The 15,789-nt window shown below is 42.9% G+C and overlaps 1 protein-coding gene across 4 annotated transcripts in view; it reads right to left on the bottom strand.

The window, feature by feature from the left end:
- The window catches only part of PTH1R (parathyroid hormone 1 receptor), a 118,367-nt gene that overhangs the window by 29,981 nt on the left and 72,597 nt on the right, over window positions 1-15,789 (bottom strand). For all 4 annotated transcript variants that reach the window (XM_062603971.1, XM_062603970.1, XM_062603973.1 and 1 more), the window contains 2 exons: window positions 10,092-10,202; window positions 8,410-8,528 (listed from right to left, as the gene is read on the bottom strand). In XM_062603971.1, coding sequence (XP_062459955.1) covers window positions 8,410-8,528; window positions 10,092-10,202 — 230 coding nt within the window. The remainder of the gene's footprint in view (window positions 1-8,409; window positions 8,529-10,091; window positions 10,203-15,789) is intronic.

A 15,789-nucleotide genomic window follows, 5' to 3' on the forward strand; every position in this document is an offset into this window, starting at 1 on the left:
CAATGCTGAATCAGGAAAGGTCCTCCAGGTAACAAAATATTGAGTCATCTGCCAGCTGAAACAACCACCTCCATGGTCTGAGAACCCTCTCTTTGGAGCTGAGATGGATGGCAATTTAAATAATTCACAGAAGACCATAAAGGTCATGCATGGCCAAGCCACGGGCACAACCTGGACCACCACAGTCTCAGGACAGCACACTACTTACTAGACCATCCTGACGCAGCAGGAGCTCTACCTGATTTATCTTATAAATCCCCCCTGAAGATAGACTGAGCATCAATGGTCGTCCACAGATCTTCTGGAGGAAGCAACCCACCCTGCAAAAATGTACCCTTGCCACACCATGAGACCCCGGTTTAAAAAGTTCGATCTAAATCTCCCCTCTGTCCTTTTAAAGCCATTCCCCCTTGTCCTACCACTACTTGCTCTTATAAAGAGAGCATAATACGACGCTGGGAATAGCATTATATGGGGAAGGTGTGGGAAAGTTGTGGGATGGATCTGATCCCCCTCGCATTTCTTCCTGTTTCTTAAATTTTTCCCGTGCTTATTGCACTTGCCATCTCCCCAAGGCGTATCCAACTTGTCCACTTCCCCTGCCAACAGAGCTTGCAAAAGAGTGCTCTGTAAACCTTCCCTTCACAAGGCTGAGCTAGTCGTGGTTGATCCTGAAGGATGCTGGGCAGGATGAGGTCCCCCGTTGTGGATGAGCTGGTTTTGGGGTTGGAAAAGTGATTTCTGAACAAGTCATGCACCATGACCTCTCTAGGTCATGCTCTGTGGTGCCCTCAGGCACTGCACGTTCTCAGGGCACTTCATTGCCCTCATTGTCTCTGGTCACACATTGTAAAGCTCCACCAAACCACAGCCATTTGTCTTATACAGCCAGGTGAAATGATCTTTCTGCAGTGAGCTAGCCCACCTGGTCCTGACTTCCCAATCTCGATCCAGCCATAACTCAAGAGACTCACAATAAACCAAGCTGCAAAAAACATTAAGTACTATTTCAGCTGTATTGACCTGTAACAAGATCTCCCTTTCCCCCCTCCCTCTTGGTCTGGTGGGAGACTTCCTCTCTGCTCCCCTTTGCCCCTCAGCTTTCCACCAGCCTGACCTCAGGGTAGAAACTTCACAACAGCCTGGCAGCTTTAGGAGAATAGGAAACCAATATAGAGCTAAAGATGGCTTCTGCATGAACTCAGTGCATGGAAAAACCAAAATAAACAAAACCTAGCCACCATGGGTATCCATGGGCTGGATGTGGTCCCCTCCCACAAGGATCCTTGAATTCTTCACTCCCTGAGGTTTGGACATTTTCCAGATGTGTGACCCTCAGAGTAGCTGGCTATTACATTTTCATACTGTGCTTGGGGCTCAATCTGACTCCTAATTTGCCCACTTCCACCAATAGGGAGATAATTTGCATTGATCTGAATCCAAAAGAAAACTGCTTTCTGCTGCAGGACAGGTCAAAGCTACATCAGAGCACCACGCATGGGACTTTTGAGGCCCTGTCCATTGTGAAACCATGGATGTGCTTTTATCTTGCATTGCAACCAGGTGTAGGACCTTCTGTGTGAATGGTATTTCTGCTCCCTCAAATTCTATTATGGTTATATGAGCTTATAAAGTGGATGTGGTCCTCTAATTTAGGTGTCTATGATGATGGCTCCATCAGAGCTGGCCACCTAAGGGCCCAGCAGCTGTAAGAAAGAGGTGCTTCTATTTTAACGAGAGGATGGTGCCCTCAGCCATCAGCTGTACTGTCTGGGTTGTCACAAGCATTGTCCAGAATGGCTAACTCAAATGGAAGTGTTTACATTTATACAGCAAGTCCCATCCATTTGAGTCTCAGGTAAGAGATCTTGCAACACTTAGGACTCAATTAAATTGTCTTTACACGTGTCATTTTAGATACCCAAGTGTCCTGTCTGGCTTCAAGCCGCTTTTACATAAGGGAATGCATTTCCTCTAGGTCCAGTGTGGTATCTGCAGTTCTCTTGTAATTGTCTTATACACCCTAGGACACCACATTTAACTCTGGGTGTAAATGACACCTATGTTTCAGCATGTCTGAAAACTTCAGGGCTTTGCTCTTCATATCTCCTGTTTCCTTTGAGTGGCACAGAGAGGGACACGGGTGACTGAGACATATTTTCTAGATGACTGAGGGCAAACTCCATTTTGAGTATCACTGCACTGTGCCCTGTATCCAACTTTCTCCTTTCATCCTTTTCCTTTCCCCTTTGTTAGACAAAAGCAAGATTCTGCAACATTTATGTTGTGAAGCTGAAATGGATCCAGTGGTCTTTTGAGGGGTTGGCAGGCTATACTGAAGGGTGGGATTAGCAGTATATAAGGATGGAAGCATATGTAAGGGCTTTCCAGATCAAGTATCTGCAAAGTTTTACAAAGCTGCTGATTCAGATGTTGCTAATGACATGTTTGAAATTAACAGGGCAAGCATTTTACTGCTTTGACTGATAAGCAATGCCAGAAAGACTCTGTCAGTAGCTTTATTCATTATTTTCTTGTCTTTTTTTTTTTTTTTACAATAGACATGATTAAGGAAAGAAGCTTAATGGCAGGGAGAAGGGGTATTTTGCTAAAGGCATAAAACAGTCAGTGATTTCCAAAGCCTCTAGACTAAAAGAATAGGCATGATATAAGGAGTGAATTACAGGGCTGCTTGTAAAAATGAACACATCTTGAAGATGCTTTTTTTTTTTATTCCTACAAATACTTAAAACATCTGCCCATCTTTCATGGTGCAAATGTACGACACTGATGGCATTTCACCTGTATTACTCAGTATAAACTATGTAAACAAGTTTTATGCCATCAGTTTGAGGCTACACAAAGTTGTTTGCTTTTAAAAGGACCCCAGAGAGCTCCAAGAACAAAGGCCAAGCATAGAGGATTTTTGGTTTGAACAATGGTGTTTAGATAAAGCAGCCCTGCAACATGCTGTGCCTTTCCCATTGTGTTTGACATGCCATGGAATCTTGAGGCCTTTCTGATTTCCCTAGAAGCAGTAAACCCACCATGATCTAAACAAGCAGTAGCAGATGAAGACAGGATTGGTGCAGCGAGGTTAGATCTTAGGATGGTCCATCTTACTAGACTGGTGGTTTCCAAGCTGAGCTAACCTCCCAAGTTGCTGGCTTGTATTTCCTTTCCCCATGATTTCAGTAGATGTAGGTCACGCTTGCCCTTAAGCTCATCCTTGAAAACAGGCTGGGTTTGAGTTGTTTAAAAAAAACCCCATGTTTGGCATTAGTGTTGTTTTGGGGGATATGGGAATGAAGGAAATTTCTGCTTATTGAGCAAAATATGCCATTACTCCTGTAATGTCTGAAAAGGAGATGAGAAAAATTACCATGCTGAAAGGTGCTGCTATTGGCTGGGATGTGTGGAAGGGGGCTGTAGTCAAAGTGTTACTATGGGTTTTGGAGAGAAATGCCCAAAAGCTGCTTCTTCATGACAGGGGCACACCAGGACTTTCCGTGTATGCCACGTTTTATCCAAAGACTGAGGAACTCTTAAGAACACAGGTAGCCCTCCCATTTTTAAGGGAACCTATGAAAGCTGTAAGTGAATGGCTAATCTGGGCCAGACCAAAGGTCCTTTTACCTGTGCTCTCAGTCTTCTACATGCCCATGAACAGGTGTTTAAGTACAGATCAAATACAGAATATATATAGAATATATATACACATACACCTACGTGTCTGTCATCTAGTGGTTATGTAGCGATGCTGTATAGCTGTATACCTCTCCCAGTGTTCAGCAGCTTGTGGTTCAGCAATGTGAAACACACAGGAGACAGATAAACAGCTGGTGTTTACCCACACCACCTTCCTCAAAGAGTGAACACTGGCCAATACATTCCCTTTCCTTCCCTTGTCCCACCTTCTCGCTTTACACACTGATGGAAAATAAACGAAGGGTGCTGTGGTGGTAAGCCACAGATCTCTCATCTTATCTGTTCAGAGGCAGGGAGACTTTCTGAAGATACAGGGTGTATTTAGGATGGGGGATGCCCATACATGTCTCCTGGAGAAGTAGTTGGAGAACAAGATTTTCCACCATCTCTGCTGCACTGGTGAAGTGTTATCTTAAAGGAAGAATATGGTAGAATATATACAGACTGTGGTGTAGTGGTGGCTTTCAGCACTGCCCAAAGACACAAAGAAAACTGTCTTGTCTTCCCATGACATGCTGCTAAAACACCTTTCCACAAAGCTTCTTACTAATCCTTGCTAAACAATTGTCTTCTACAGGCCATGCGGGGGACATGGTTGTTTGCATCAAGATTAATGCTATCTGCAAGGTATTTTGGGAAACACACTTCAATAGCTAGCTGCAACCTACCTGCTTTCCTGGCTAAAGAGAGGACATCAATCTTCAGTGCTGTCAATCCCGCGTCCTTTAGCAGTGCTAATTTTCCCTTAGGAAACAGCCCAAGAGCAATTGCTCACCGGGCAGTTATGAGCTGTAATTCTCCTGGCTCTGATGGCTTTAGCATACTTTGCTAATTTCAGAAAGCAGTTTCCATGCTGCTCTGTGTGAAATAATCCTACTCATATGGTTCAGGAAAAGGTAGCGAAAGATGCAAACTTGCCCTGGGGCCCTATGTTTGCTGCTTTGGTCAATCTTATAATTATCCCACAGTGGCTAAAATGAGAAAACTACACACTTAAACAAACATACATGGACATATATATGTGTGTGTGTGCGCATGGACATGGGTTTTATTAAGGGTGTGTATCTGTACATATGCCTATCTATAAATATAGGCCTATTACTAGGCATAGTAATGCAGATATATATATATCTCGTAACAGACAGACATTTTTCCTAACGCTTTCTAATGCATAGTTTCTTACAAGTTCCTCTGGTTGCATCTGTTCAGATGCTGTCCTACTTGGGAGTCAGCCCACGATCTCCTTTCATAACGTTGGTTAAATGCAGCTGTTACTGGTGATGCAAAGATGCTGTTCCCCAGGGGAAGACATAATAATAGAAAACAATCTCCCTCTAAAGATGACTAGTCTATCTTGCCAAATTCCCCAATTCTGACATCTCTTAACATATTTACTTCAAAAAGAAAAATAATCAAAGGAAGGTTTATTAATACCAGTGCTTGAGAGCCACTCTTGGGTGTGAAAGACAAGAGGCCTTCCTTGCTCTCTGGAAGTCATCACCCAAATGAGAAATAAAAGATGGTTATTCCTTTTCTTTTTGTTTTATTTGCAGAGTGCTTTTCATTTCAGGAGCCCCAAGAGACCCACAGCGTGTATGCATTGCTTCACTTGTTACTAAAATGAAGCCACCTGTATGGCAAAACAAGGCAACTACATGACCACATGCAGCTATGTCACTATGAGATGAGTGCACGGCTGGACTGAGGAAAGCAACGTCTTGCAAATACAAGGTTAATAATGATTATCATAGTGAGTAATATATGCTGTTGGAAAGCATTTGTTAATAAGATACAATTCCAAAACTGAGGAAGCACAAGAAGGATGTGGACCTGTTGAAGCAAGTCCAGAGGAAGCCACAAAGATGCTCTGAGGGCCGGAGCATCTTTCCTATGCTGAGAGACAGGCTGAGAGAGCTGGGCTTGTTCAGCCTGGAGAAGAGAGCCTCCAGGCACATCTTAGTGCAGCTTCCAGTGCCTAAAGGGGCCTACAAGAAAGCTGGAAGAGGGGCTTTTGACAGGGACAGGTAGGGATAGAACAAGGAGTGATGGGACAAGGGGTTTAACCTGACAGAGCGGAGACTGAGATGAGATCTGAGGAAGAAGTTCTTCCCTGTGAGGGTGGTGAGGCCCTGGCACAGGTTGCCCAGAGAAGCTGTGGCTGCCCCATCCCTGGCAGTGTTCAAGGCCAGGTTGGACAGAGCTTGGAGCAACCTGGTCTGGTGGAAGGTGTCCCTGTCCATGGAAGGGTGGTTTAGAACTGGATGAGCTTTAAGGTCCCTTCCAACCCAAACCATTCTACAATTGTATGAGAAGCAGTAATTTTCCAAGAGCAGATGCTGAGTGTAAAAATGCAGTTTTCTGCATCATGACTCCCCACCAAATATCTGTCCATTAGGAAGCACAGTCCATGTTCCTTATCTGTGCAGTGACCACTCAGGAGACACAGACAGAGACAGGTACATGAAACCCAGGGCAACAGACTGCTTTCAGCCTTTTTAGCAGCCTGTGGGTGGTGGTCTGTATTTCCTCCCTGTGCTAGTAAAAAATGGACAACTCTCTTCTTCCCTGTGCCCTTCTCCTACAGTTTTACCTTGACCAAGTCCTAGCTGCCAGCGTGGAACATTTAAAAGAATGGACCTCTTTTCCCTAAGGGAAGTCTAGGAGAGTTGCTTGGAAGAAGTCTGCAGCAGAAAACTCCCACTTCAGGATATGGCTGAGAGGGGTTGAACAGGGGAGACAATGACTTCAGAGAGTTTAAGAAGTTGTGCAACTTAAAATCATAAAATCATAAGATAGTTTGGATTGGAAGGGACCTTCAAAGGTCATCAAGTCCCACACCTCTACAATGAGCAGGGACATCTTCAACTAGATCAGGTTGCTCAGAATCACATCCAGTCTGGCCTTGAATGTCTTCAGGGACTGTGCATCTACCACCTCTCTGGGCAACCTGTGCCAGTATTTTACCACCCTCAATGTAGAAAATTTCTTCCTCACATCCAGCCTGAATTTTCCCTCTTCTAGTTTAAAAGCATTACCCCTCATCCTATTGCAACAGGTCCTCAGAGCCTTCTCTTCTCCAGGCTGAACAATTCCCACCCTCTCTGCCTTTCCTCACAGGAGACGTGTCCAGCCTTCTGATCATTTTTGTGGCCCTCCTTTAGACCCTCTCCAATAGGTCCATATCTAATGCTGTTAGTGTGAGCAAGATTTTAATGACTCCAACTCCTACTCCAGAAACTTCCCAGAAATCTCTTGGGGCTAAAATAGTTGTTTTCACTATATGGACTGGGAAAATTTAAGTCCCAGCAAACTTGATCTAAATGTCAATGTTGTCTGCCACTGAGACAACATGCTTTGCTGTTAAGTACCTGGTGTACACAACCTTGTCTGTTCCTTGACTGTGTGATATAAAGCATGCAGATGTTCAAATAACATCTTTCCTCACTAAACAATTTCATTCATGTGTTGCTTCACTGCTGAGAAAAAAACAAAAAGGCAAAAAAATTTCTGTGCTGTGGTTGGATTTAAAATTAAGAACATTCTCCCAAAGGGACTGTGTATCAACCTTAAGCCTGCTCCCCACTGTGAAGCTTGTGGTTGGATCTTTATCTTCTGCTGTCTGAAAATAACCCGTGCTGCAAATGATCACTCCCTAATGCCATATCCAAGGAGGACATCTTTCAAATACCATTGAGAAAACAAAGGTTTCTGCTAAATTCTTTTCAAATTACAGAAATAGAGCGGCAACCTCATGTGGGTAGAAATGTCTTTCTCTGAGAAATGAGGTCACATCCTCTTAGGTGACTCCACTGACAGCTTTGCTGTCACGTTAGCATGGAATTGCTTCTGTGATGCACCCAGCTTGGGAGGCATTCAGTAGTACCACAGAGTCCCAGCTGGGCTCAGACACAGACAGAGAGGTAGGAAATTCCTGCCAGCTATTATTTTGCCAATGACCTGAATTTATGTAAAAATAAGGCACATAGCTCTGATGTACTGATAGGCAACACCTCCTTGCCCCCCCTCCCCCTCCTTTTCTTTTTCCTCCATGTGCTAGGAATCCTTTCTCTAACTTTGGCCTGGTGTCCCTGTTTCAAAATTGTGATGACACCAGAATTAGTTCAAGATCCGTTCTTATATGTTAATTTGCTTTAGCAAAGGATTTTTTTGCTACCCATCTCCAATGAACAGATTATGTAAAAATCTCTGATACTTCATCTATACCTCTCAACCAAGAGGTTCACTATTAATCACCTACAGAAACAGGATTGCTACCGGTTTGACTGACACTTTTTCTTGGCTGTGTTTGTACACCTCCTAGCACAGACAAGCGCATATACATTGGAATTATTGGTAACAACCTGGTAGCAAAATTATTGCCTGGTGGGGAAGAGGAAGTTGCAATGCATGGAACAAGCTCCAACCACTTCTTAGTGTCCCTGAGCTCGTTTCAAGTTTCCCCAAGATCTCTTTAAAATGGGATCATGGCAGGTGGAAGAACCCTTTTTGGCTTTGAGGACAATTTCAAATTCAAATAATTCCGCATCAAAACAAAGATGTGGCTTTGGCAAGCTCAGACATAGTTTCCAAGAGGAGGCAGCAAATTATAGCTCATCAAGGGTTTTAAATGAGAAATGCTCCTAGTGTTAGCCATGGATGAGGCCAACACTTCATGCTCCACACACAAATGCAGTTGCCTACCCTTTCCCTCGTCTCATTGGTGAGAAACTTGGCACATTCACTGTAGTTTGCCCAGGTGCGGTTGTTGCCTGGGACCAGCTCCCAGCTCCCGTTCAGGTCACACCGGCGATAAGCATGGCCTTTGGGAGAGATGAGAAAGAGAGTAAACAGGACTAGACCTGGCAGAGCAGGAAAAGCTTCTTCCAGTGGTGGTTCCTATCAACCTTGATGCCTCCTGCCTGCTTTGAAGCTCAGCTGCAAGAACATAGTTTCCATCTCCTTGGCAACTTTATCAATTTTCTAGCTGAGAAACACCAGAGAGCTAATAAAAAGTTGCACTCAGTTTAGGTTAAGATATCGGGTCTACAAACCAAGGAGAGATGCTTTAAAAAGTCCCAAAGCACAAAATCATCCTCAGAGTTGCAGCTCTCCCTATGAAAATAAGCAGTAACCTATATTATGCTGCTCTTTTTTTTTACAGATTCAGTACACCTTAAGATAGATTTAATATGGTTACCCTCCACATGATGATGATGAAAGAAGAGAAGGCGAAGTTTCATTTTAGGTTTCAGCTGACAGATGAAAGCATCCATGTGCAGAGTTTTAGGCTGGTGGGTATCATTTCATGAACTGTGTGTAAGAAGTTACACATCACAGTTGACAGGCATGAAACCAGTCAACAGATCTGTCCTGTGACTACAGAGAGAGAGCGCATAGAGACCTCTGCACCTTAATCAGTCAGTCTTACTCTGACTTGCACACTAGCTGATTTGACCAGTGGATATCGGTGCAGTGTGGAACCTATGCCATGTTGGATTGTGAAGAGAAAAAGGATGGATTGCCTGTTTCTCCTGGCCTCTAGTGTGAAGTGCATGTTCAGTCCCTCTGTGAGAGGTCATCAGCCAGGGGTTAAGCTGGCTCAGCTCACGGACCCTTCTAGAAAAGTCAGGACAGACTATGAACAACTGCGGTGCACTGGAATATCATTACTTGTTTTCTGAAAAGAGCATCAGTACTCTGCGGAGCATATAGTCTTAATTCCCTAATTTTTCAGCCTTTGGGTGCACAGCTTTCCCTGAGAAAAGAGAATGCTTTAGCTTTGAAAATACACTGAGGAGCGAGTGTACTTCAATTGCTTCTGAAAACATGCACAGACTTTGCGGCACCACAAGCAAGCCAAGAAATGTGCTGCCTGAGGGAAAGTGAGATGGGGAGGAATTCACATGTTCTGGTTACTGGCGCTGTTCTCAGAAACCCACCATAGGGGTCTGGGCAGAGATCAGGGGCTAGAATTAACAAACGCGTGAGGAATATAAATTGGAAGAATATCTTGCAGGTTTCTATTGGTATGCAGTTTGCAGTGTCAAACAAATACAGATTTGTAATGCTGCAAGACTACCAAGTTGTAAGCTTGCAATTGGTGCTTATAACCCTAATTAGACACCCCAATCAGTGCCTAACCCCATTACAGTCTGGGTTGGGCAGGTGGGAAACTTGTCACTGTCTAGGTTAAAACAGCTTTTCTTTCAGCATAAAACCATAATGGCTGTTTCTTTACTTCCCTTTCTCTGGCTTACTCCTGACTGGGTGGGAGTGACCATGTCATAAAACAGGGATGCTAAAGAGGATTTTAATTTTCTGATTCCCAGGCCTCCTTTTGTTGCAGCTTATCAGGCTTTGCTGACACTAAGGTCAACACATACCTTTGTGATTGAAGTCATAGATGTACTCAGGACATGGCATAGCCACCACTTTGCCTGGCACACCTTCAGGCCAGCAGACGATACCATCCCACTCAGGAAGACAGAAGCCATCTGTGGAAGAGACACAAAGATACAGAGGAGTCACTGGACCTCCAGAGTCCTGCTGTTTGGAGAGGGCTGTCCTTGAAAAAGCCATCAATACTGTCACTCAGTTCAAGAAAACCGCTCTTAGTCATCAGTACAATTTTCTTCTTAGTGTTTAGCTCCAGAAGGTACAACTTCTCACAAGGTTTATTTCAGAAGGACAGGTTCCCCAACATTGGACACTTAAGATTTGGTTGGACAGGGTGCTGGGCCATCCAGTCTAGATCATGCTTTGCCAAAAGGTTGGATAAGATGATCCTTGAAGTCCCTTCCAACCTGGGATTCCAGAATTTTATGGGATAATACCTGATGAGAGTGGTCAAAGATTTTGGAAAGCTGCTTTCCCTTGTGGGCTGGAAGAAATGAAAATGAGGCAGGACAGCAGAGTGGAGAACAAGAGGACCTAAACAGTCAGGACTCTGTAGACTGATGGGAAACATGGAAAAACCCAGGCAAGTTTGGTTATGTATAGCCTTGATATGGCAGCACATATCTGAGCCTACACTAGCAAGGAGATGGATTATGCTGTGGCTACATTACTGTGAGCCTCAAAGGTACCAGTTCAGGGAAGGTACTCATGCACATGGAGTGGGAGGGCTGTGATTTAATATCTACATGCCATTAATCCAAATTCAGCTGTATTTTTAACTCATTATTTACATCAGCTTGTGCTATGCTATACCACAGTGCTCTGCTGCTTTCTCAGATGTGCTTGTGTGCCTGAATTTTGTTGTTCTTTTAATTAACACTAAGACTAGCAAGAATCTATAGAGAGGTGTCTGTAGCACTGTTTCTAACCATAAATAGAGAATATTTCATTACCTTGCCTCATAAGGTGTGAAACAATGGAATTTCTGTTTCATAAAGATTTGCATCCTTTCCCATCTGACAGCCTTTTTGCTTAGGACTTTGCCATTGTACCTCTACCTCTATTTTCCTCATTGTGCAAGATGCAGTGCAATCATGCACTGATCGATTTGGAGCTGTGCCCATGCTAACTGGCTGGCAGTGCATGCACACTAATTGACCAGTTGCGTGCCGCCAAGAACAGGGTGACATGGCTGAGCTTTCCCAGCTTCCCCATGTCTACCCTTTTTCCCCAAACCTCTTTTTTCTTTTTTGAAAATTGGCAGGTATATAAGTACATATTGTAATTTTGCAATTATCCAGAACATAAGAAAAAATCAAGCAGGTCTTTTAATGACCCATAATTATGAGAAGCTTTGCTTCTCTCTTCACAAATGAGGTACTAGCTGATCATTCAAGGCCTCCAGGTTATGTCCTATGCGGGCTAAGAGCGTCTTCAAGGAGCTCTGCAGCCCATGCGATTTGCCATCAGCTTCTGAAGCAGCTGAGATACCAGTGATGGAGACAGACTCCCCTGGGAGATGAGTGCCCACCCTCGCATCAGTCTCATCTTCCTCATTGTCTGTTCATTCTTTCTGCAAGGGACAAAGCCAGAACATACCCACATTTAGAAGTGTTGAGAAATCCTCCAGGCATCTCAAAAAACTGTGGAACTTGACCTCATTTTCAACATTGCTTTAAAAAGAGGGAACTCAAACCCTGCTCTCCACCTCTTTTATCCTTCCAGCTTGTCAACCACCCATTTCTGCAGCTTTTTGTCCGTAAGCTTCCAGTTCCAAAAGGGTGCAAGTTCCAGTTCAGATGCAGACATTCAACATGGGCAGGCAGGACTATGCAACCAAGCCTAACCTGGTGTTTACATATGCCTTTGTGTTGGCCTGCAATAGCTGCACCTACCAATTAAAACCCAGCTGCAGTAGAGGATTTGAAGTGAAGAGCAAAAAACAGTGAATCTACCCAAGGTCTGGTTTCAGAACTGCCTCTGCCCCCTGTACCCATGGCAGCCGATGAAGGAATTTATCAACAGCCTATAAAGTGTCTGACAGAGAGGAATTATACATGAATCAAAATAAAATGAAATGGACCACTCTTATCTGCACAAGAGCTCGGCTTGAAAAGAAATGATAAACACGACCAAGATTTCAACATATTTCATTAGTATCAAAGCTAGTGCCTTAGCAATCTTTCAATCAAAGTGCAATTTATCCTTTATAATGAATGTATTTTCACAAGATTAAATAAGGATGCAGGATTGCTTTAAAGACCTTTGGCTGGTATTGTACCCTCTAGGGTCAGAGCTGACAGTGATCAATTCAGTTTGCTGGTATTTCGGGGTATGAAAAACAACAGAAAAACTCTGAAGAGCTGATTTCTTATGTTTAATTTAGTGCTGATAAAGAGGACCCAACTAATCACTGCCTATCTTCTAAAACTTTAACTGGGAGTGAGGATAGGAGAGCTAAATACCTCTGTATTGTTTCCATAAAAAAAGAGGAAGAAGCTTATTGCATTTGCTCCACTTCCAGTCACATTAGAGGAAGAATAATGCTAGATTTCCTATTCATGGAAACCAGGAAAGCCCTTCCCTTTGGCTCATTATGTTGCAGGATTACTTACACTGTGAAAACTGGTTTATTTATTTTCCAGTTCTCTGAAAGGATCAAAATAAAAAGGAAAAAAAGTAGCCCACAGAATTTGGATTAGGACAAAATGTTATTGTCTCTGAGGTTTTTTTTTGCAGACAAGAAAGTAAATGAAAATTTAATTTAGCAGTCAAAGTGGTCTTACCTAAAATAAAACCAATTCCTTTTACAAATAAATAGATTTGGGTAAACTTGAAAATGAATGCTGGGGGGAAACAACACTGAGGAGAAAATGTCATGCTCTGAAATACTGAGAGAAAAACCTTGCGCTTTTCTACGATCTTCAGAATAGCTCACAAAGGTCAGCCTTCACTTGTAAGTAGTTTCATTTAGTATCATACTGCAATATTTGTCCAGAAAATATTAATGTGGAAAAGTATCTGATGTGTACACCTTCCTTACAGCGTAAACATTCACACACACATTTGAAATGGACTCATTCAAAGGAAAACAATGCTTTCTGGATAACAGAATATACAATTGTTTCTTTTGGGGTACTTTGATCCCCACAGTCCTTGCAAAAAGCAGAGGACACCTCTGGACTGGTGTTTTATCATGTGGACAATTTGGGAAGCCATCAGCTGCCCCCAAAAATTTGGAAAAAAAAAAAAAAAATCAGGTTTGCTGCCTCTTAACTGCATCTGAAATATTTTATTGCCTCTGTGTATTGACCCATGGAATTGATTCATTTAACCTGATTAGGATTTGGTGGGAATTAATCTTCAGAAACCATCCAAGAAAGATGCAAATGAGTCTGTCATTGTTATCATGAACTGTTGCAACACAGAAAAACCTCTGTAGCCTGCTCTCCATCTCTCTGTCATCCCCTAGCTCTCTCTCCCCACTCTGTTCTTGGAAAACACATTTCAGCCAGATTTGAAGGAGGGGTAAGAGATCTCAGTCTGCCAATTTCATGGTGATAGATGATCAGTAAAGAGCAGGTGAACATTTGGCACCTGCCACCTGGCAACCAGTCTTTGCCAACCGACTAGCCAACTGGCACATGCATAACTTAAAACTAGGCACAGCATGGCTGTTTCTTGCCAATCCAGGGTGCCATAGGTAAGGCAAGGGGAGAGGAACTGGGTGGGGAAGAAGGACTGACAACTACTAGAGAACATCAACAGGGCAAGCCAGGTGCCTCTGGATCTCCTGGTTGCAGAAAGAATTGAAAAGTTTCTAGACTGATTGAAACCCTTGGAAAACATTTTTCAAAATAGAAATATTGGACCAGCCATGCTTTCTGACTGCTTGATCCACTTTCCTGGATTTTAACACAGCCAAAAGCTTTTTCTCCCCTCTGTACATGCCTGTTGTCCCATACAGTAGCCCCACTGTCCTTCTCTCACTCCTTCCTCCAATACCTCTATTTTTCCATCTAAGGAGACAAATCATCAACCATCTGACAAGACAAGGAGTAATGGCTTTAAACTAAAAGAGCATTTATTCAGACTAGGTATGAGGAAGAAATTTTTTACAGTGAGGGTGGTGAAGCACTGGAACAGGTTGCCTCGAGGGTGGTGAATGTCCCATCCCTGGAGCAACTCAAGGCCAGGCTGGACAGGGCTTTGAGCAACCTGGTCTAGTGGAAGGTGTCCCTGCCTGTGGCAATGGGGTTGGAACTAGATGAGCTTTAAGGTCCCTTCCAACCCAAACCAGTCTATCATTCTATGACTCCCAACATCCCTTGCTTACTCCCTCACCTTGTCTCCTCTGGTCCACCCAGCCATGTGGCACCTTTATCATTAATTTCACCAGTTTGAGACTACTGGGAACAAATTCTGCACCTTCTGCCTCCAAGTTTCTCCTATTTTACTCACTCTAGAGGTCACTTAATAACTGAGCTGATTATACAATGAGGAGGGAAAATACCGTATATTTCATTGGTATTGTGCTGGAATCCAAACAAGACTTTTCTTTTTGTTTGTTTTCCCAAATATTTCCAACATTTTTTTATTGGTTTATAAAAACATTAACAGTACTAACAACTTGGCTTCTCTCTGTTGTTTTTCTTTTCCCCTGGCCATTTCTCAAAAGAAATCTATGCTGAGTTACAAAAAGAAATCTGAAAAATGGTGAGGAGTTTCAGGAAAGCAATAAAAAGAATCTGAAAGCTGACATTTTTTCCTGATGGTTATGTTATAAAATAAAATTTAAAAAAATTTACAACCTTTTTTTATAAGCTGTCATTAGAAAAAAAAAATGCACCACCTGCAAGTAGTGTGCTTTTGGCGTGCTAAATACAAGTCCTTCTCTCCTGGGACACTTAACAATATTTAGAAGCATAGATAATCAGAAGGGATCCAGTTCATCCTAACTGCCAATAGAAAAGCTCTCAAAAATTTCTTTTTTAGGTGAAAAATAATTTGAAGGTTCAAATATGCTGTTTGGGTTGATACAGGTGAGTAGGTTTGGGACAAAGAGCCACATGTTCTAAGCAAACTGGGAATGCAAAACATTTCTTTCTTTGGAAGAAACAGTAGGATTCACTGAAGACGTAAGTCAGAAGGAATTCATAAACTTTCAAGAAAACAAGAAAATCTCACACATATCCCACATCCCAAGCATCTTGGATGTGTATCAGTCATTCAGGCAACGCTTTCTCAGGCATTTATGTATGCCAGTGAAGCTCCTCTAAATTCAGAGCCATAACTCTCATGGATGGAGACAGGGAAGGTGGGAATTGCACCAGGGTTTCTCATTGTTTAGAGGACATGACTGACCACTTTAGTGCTGAAGAAATTAGTTTTGTTGGACAACACCAGCAGCTGGAAGTGATGCAAGAACTTTTTCTTTTCTAGAAGCTTTGCAGATGGCTCATCCTGGTGTCTCCCCTTCTGTCTCCATGGTTTGATACAAATTCAGGGAGATAGAGCAATTGTACTCATGGAGAAAGTGAGTATCAGTGACCAACACAGTCCCTGACTACAAGCCTATCACAGGCAGGTAAATGAGTTGGTAAAAGCTGCTGAGGCAGGAATTAAAGGTTTGTCTTTTAAGACTTATTGTGCTTTTTCATCCCTTAGGAGCTGCTAGAAGAGGTT

The sequence above is a fragment of the Pezoporus occidentalis genome, unplaced genomic scaffold (assembly GCF_034315485.1).
Source record: "Pezoporus occidentalis ecotype Australia unplaced genomic scaffold, CSIRO_AGI_Poc_V1 ctg82, whole genome shotgun sequence".
Lineage (NCBI taxonomy): Eukaryota > Metazoa > Chordata > Aves > Psittaciformes > Psittacidae > Pezoporus > Pezoporus occidentalis.